The 4,786-nt window shown below is 37.8% G+C and overlaps 1 protein-coding gene across 1 annotated transcript; it reads right to left on the bottom strand.

Moving 5' to 3' along the window:
- Nucleotides 1–820: 820 nt before the first annotated feature.
- EMWEY_00056690 (hypothetical protein) lies at nt 821–1,627 on the bottom strand (the record flags this gene model as incomplete). The annotated part of the gene is made up of 1 exon (XM_013480476.1): nt 821–1,627. The coding sequence occupies one exon, from the start codon at nt 1,625–1,627 to the stop codon at nt 821–823; it is 807 nt and encodes a 268-aa protein (XP_013335930.1).
- Nucleotides 1,628–4,786: the final 3,159 nt, after the last annotated feature.

Here is a 4,786-nt window from a genome sequence, read left to right as displayed (position 1 = left end):
GTATGTATGTATGTATGTATGTATGTATGTATGTATGTATGTATGTATGTATGTATGTATGTATGTATGTATGTATGTATGTATATGCTTATTTAGTGGGTATAGGGGGGTTGAGGGGGGAGGAGACAGGTAACCTGTATATATAGATGTATATATGTATATGTATGGACATAAACCCTAAACCCTAAACCCTAAACCCTAAACCCTAAACCCTTTTTTTTTAAGGTGTACCTATTCCTGGTATAGTATCAGTAGCTTGTGAATAAATATCTTCTTCTTTATGAATAGAGAAAGGGATTCTCTTCATTGAATCATCATCTATATTATACTCTTTCTTCTTTCTATACCAGGCTGCATGCATACATACATTCATGCATGCATAAAAAAGCCCCAACATATATATTAGGGTTTACAGTGAATAATTAGGGTTTACAGTGCAGAATTAGGACTTAGAGGCAGAATTAGGGTCTAGAGAAAATTAGGGCTTAGGATTTAGGGTTTAGGGTTTAGCGGGAGAATTAGGGTTTAGGGTTTAGGGTTTAGGGTTTAGGGTTTACAATCGTCTTCTCCCAATGAGTCAATGGATGGCATTTCGGGGCGGCTAACAGAAGGTAACAGCAAATAGAAAAAGGAGACACTTTTTTATAACATTAGGGTTTAGGGTTTAGGGTTTAGGGTTTAGGGTTTAGGGTTTACTTATTCATTTTGTAGTTTTGTTTTATTTATTTGTTTATTTTTTTCTTGAGTTTTCTTAACTACTTAGTGTTTATATTTATTTATTTATTTATTTATTTATTTATTTATTTATTTATTTATTTATTTAGCATTGTACTACTAGGCAACTGTCTCCAAGTGTCTCCTTAGGTGTCTCCTTTTTATATTGGGGTGTATAGGCACCTACATCTTTTAATCTTTTTGCTGCTTCTTCTCTTTTTTTTGCTAATTTATCGTGACTGCCCTTGCTTGCTGAACTGCTGCTGCTGCTGCTGCTGCTGCTGCTGTCGTCGCTGCTGCTGCTGCTGCTGCTGCTGAATTTAAGTTTGAAGAAAACATCGTCATCTAGATCTTCATCATTATCTTCTGTCTCCTTTTCTTTGTCTCCTTCTTCTTCCTCTTCTTCTTCCTCTTCTTTTTCTTCTTCTTCTTTTTCTTCTTCTTCTTTTTCTTCTTCTTCTTTTTCTTCTTCTTTTTCTTCCTCTTTTTCTTCTTCTTCTTCTTCCTCCTCCTCCTCATCATCATCATCATCAAAGAATAAGAAAGGATCTTTTTTCTTCTCCTTTCCTTCAGGGTTTGTTGGTAATGCTGCTGCTGTTGCTGCTGCTGCTGCTGCAGCTGTTATACCCTGCTGCTGCTGCAGCAACGAGCTGCTGCTGCTGCTGCTGTTGCTGCTGAATGTTATCTTCTTCCTGTGTGTTTTCTGTCTTTTGGAGACATCTGCTTCTTCTGCTGCAGCAGCAAGAGCAGCAGCATCAGCAGCAGCAGGAGGAGCAGCAGCAGCAGCAAAATGATCTACAGACTGTATAGCTGACTCACGAGACACCCGACTTAAACATTCTGCTGCAGGCAGCTGCTGCATGCAAACGGATGCAGCAGCAGCAACAAGAAGAAATATACGTAGGGATTCCATGGTTATTCAGGTTTATGCAGCTATTGCTGCTGCTGCTGCTGTTGCTGCTGCTGCTGCTCGTTGTGTGTATATAAGAGGTATATTGCTGGTACGATGCCACCGTAGCGGTGAGCTGTCTATACACCGCAAGGAGGAGACAAAGGAGACAGCTGCAGCAAGCAGCAAACAATAAAAATAAATTATTTCTTCTTCTTATAGACAGTAAGGAATTGTCATGACTTATGCCGCCTTCTGCTGCTGCTGTTTAGACCCCTAGAGTCGTGCTGCTGCTGCTGCTGCTGCTGCTGCAGCTGCTGCAGCTGCTGCAGTATATACAGTGAAGGGCGTTCTAGATAGGAGACAAAAAATCCATGCAGGAGGCGGGGATCGACCCTACAAAGACGATCCCGGATCGGGGAGCGATGGAGGATCCCCTTAGGGCGTAGGCCCCACAGATCTAGCTGTCCCACAGCCCCTGTAGCTGCGCTGCGCACACAGGAGAAGGGGAGGGAGTAAAAAAAGAATAAGCAATAAAAATGAGTTAAATGAGTTAATATAATTATAAATATGTCAATAAATAACAAGAAAAAGAAAGGAAAGAAAGCTATGTACCTGCATATACAGCTGAACTGCCAATGGACAGCTGCAGATACACCTGAAATCCACGGCGTGATGCACCGGCAAAAAGGGCATTAAATACCATTTAAATTTATTCTTTTTAATTAAATTATTTATTTAAATATAAATAAATAATAAATAAATAATATATAGGGAGACTATTAACTTATTTATTGATTGTTCTTATAGAAGGATCTATAGGACCATCGGGAGGAAGGGGGATCTGTACTCAACAGCTATTTGTGTCTAAATCTTCCTCTTTTTCCCTTTTTTCCTCGTTATTGACATAATAAATAACAATTAAATAATATTATTTAATTAAAATTAAAAAAACAAACAATTTAGTCGTCAATAACCCGTCATTTACCGTAATCATCATTGATGATCATAGATAAATACACCGCTGAGCTGCCTATACACTCGAACTATGACGACCTATACAACAAGAAATAATTTTCTTGTAAATACACTGCAAAAGTTCTTTATTTTATTTATATTAATTAATTAGGGTTTTATAACATTGTATAATGATATATGCACCCCTCAACAAAAATAGATCATAAACCCTAAACCCTAGCTCGCGAGATCTCTAAACCCTATTGAGCAAGCAAACCCTAAACCCTAGCCCGCGAGCTCTAAACCCTAGCCCGCAAACCCTAAACTCTACCGAGCCCGCAAACTATAAACCCTACCTAGCCCGCAAACCCTAAACCCTAGCTTGCAAGCCCTAAACCCTAAACCCTAGACCATTGCTATTATGGCAGTTTATGGCAAAAAAGGGAATAAAAGGGAAGAAAGGGTTTATGCTATTCTGTGTGGTTACCTATAAGAAAAAAATGCATGCAAAGAAGAAGAAAAGAAAGAAATAGCCAACAAAAAGGAAAGAAAAAGAAACAAAAGCAGCAAAAGTCTTAATATTAATTAATTGTGGGGCCCCAACTGTAATGCATGCAGCAATGCATGCGTTGCTGTTGGGGCTGCAGTAGTGTATGCTGCTGTTATAGCTAGCTTACAGTCTTAGCCCTAGCTAGCTAGCTAGCTAGCTAGCCAACGGCCAGCCCCCCTATAGCTGGCTAGCTGGCTAGTTAGGTAGCTAGCTAGATGGCTAGCTGTTTAGCTAGCTGGGGGACAGCTAGAGGCGAGCTAGCTGTCCCAGTAGACAGTACTGGATGGCAGCTAGCTAGCTGGCTAGCTAACTGGCTAGCCAGCTAGCTAAGTAGCTAGCCAATGGCGGTAATTATTCCCTTATATAATAAACAAAAGGGCAAACAAAAGGAGACAAAATTATTTTTTTTTGTCTCTTTTGTCTCCTTTTGTCTCCTTAACAAAAGTTATTACATTTATTATATTTATATTTATTTATTTATATTTATTTATTTATATTTATTTATTTATATTTATATTTATTTATTTATTCCCTCTCTACTAGCTTAAATGTTTGTCTCTTTCTTATGTCTCTTCTTCCTTCTTCTTCTTTCTTTGGATGTGCGCGAGTTGCTGGTGCCTTCGGCTGTATCTGCAGCACAAGGAGACACAAGGAGACACACACAACACTCTGCTGCTGCTGCTGCTGCTGCTGTTGCTGCTGTTGCTGCTGCACTAGCAGTAGTACTGTAGCTGTTGCTGTTGTTGGTGGTACTATTGTCATTGAATATGTTGCTTCTGCTGTTGCATATATTATATATGTTGCTTTTGTTGCTGGATTTGCTGCTGCTGCTGCTGCTGCTGTTGCACTTGCTGCTGCTGCTGCTGCTGCTGCTGCTGCTGTTGCACTTGCTGCTGCTGCTGCTGCTGCTGCTGCTGCTGTTGCTTACTTGGAAGGTAACTCTAGCCCTAGCGGATCCTGCCTGATTACGACAAACAACAAGATAAGTTTTCCTAGGGAAACGAATAGGTCTCTCTGTTGTCTCTGTTGTTGTTACATCTTCCCTAGATATTAATCCCCCGCCATGAGCATGAAATGTCCCTGTATACACATGCATGCATGCAGGCAGGCAGGCAGGCAGGTAGACACACATATACACATACTTATACATGCATTAGATGCATGCATGCATAATTATATTTGGGGCTTTTTTTTGTTGCATGCATACTTGTATTTTGATCAGGTAATTTAGTTGGTTGTCTCATCACATGAGGAGTAAATTCTCTATCATACTTTACAGGTACTACACCCTCAATTACTCCTATAAATAAATAAATAAATAAATAAATAAATAAATAAATAAATAAATAAATAAATAAATAAATTAATTAATTAATTAATTAAATTAATTAAATAATTAAATTAAACAAATAATATACATGAGGAGTAAATTCTCTATCATACTTTACAGGTATTACACCCTCAATTACATCTATAAATATATAAATAAATAAATAAATAAATAAATAAATAAATAAATAGAATAGATAAATAAATTAAATAAATAAATAAATAAATAAAATAAATAAATAAAATATTAAAAAGAATGTAAATATGCATGCATTATAACATACAGATACTGCCTATACACCCCATCTACCCCACATATAAATTACCCTATATATATATATATATAT

This window comes from Eimeria maxima, genomic scaffold (genome assembly GCF_000499605.1).
Source record: "Eimeria maxima Weybridge genomic scaffold, Emw_scaff1976, whole genome shotgun sequence".
Classification (NCBI taxonomy): Eukaryota; Apicomplexa; class Conoidasida; order Eucoccidiorida; family Eimeriidae; genus Eimeria; species Eimeria maxima.
Note: the sequence above shows the minus strand (reverse complement) of the source record. Positions and strands in the feature narration are given on the sequence as shown.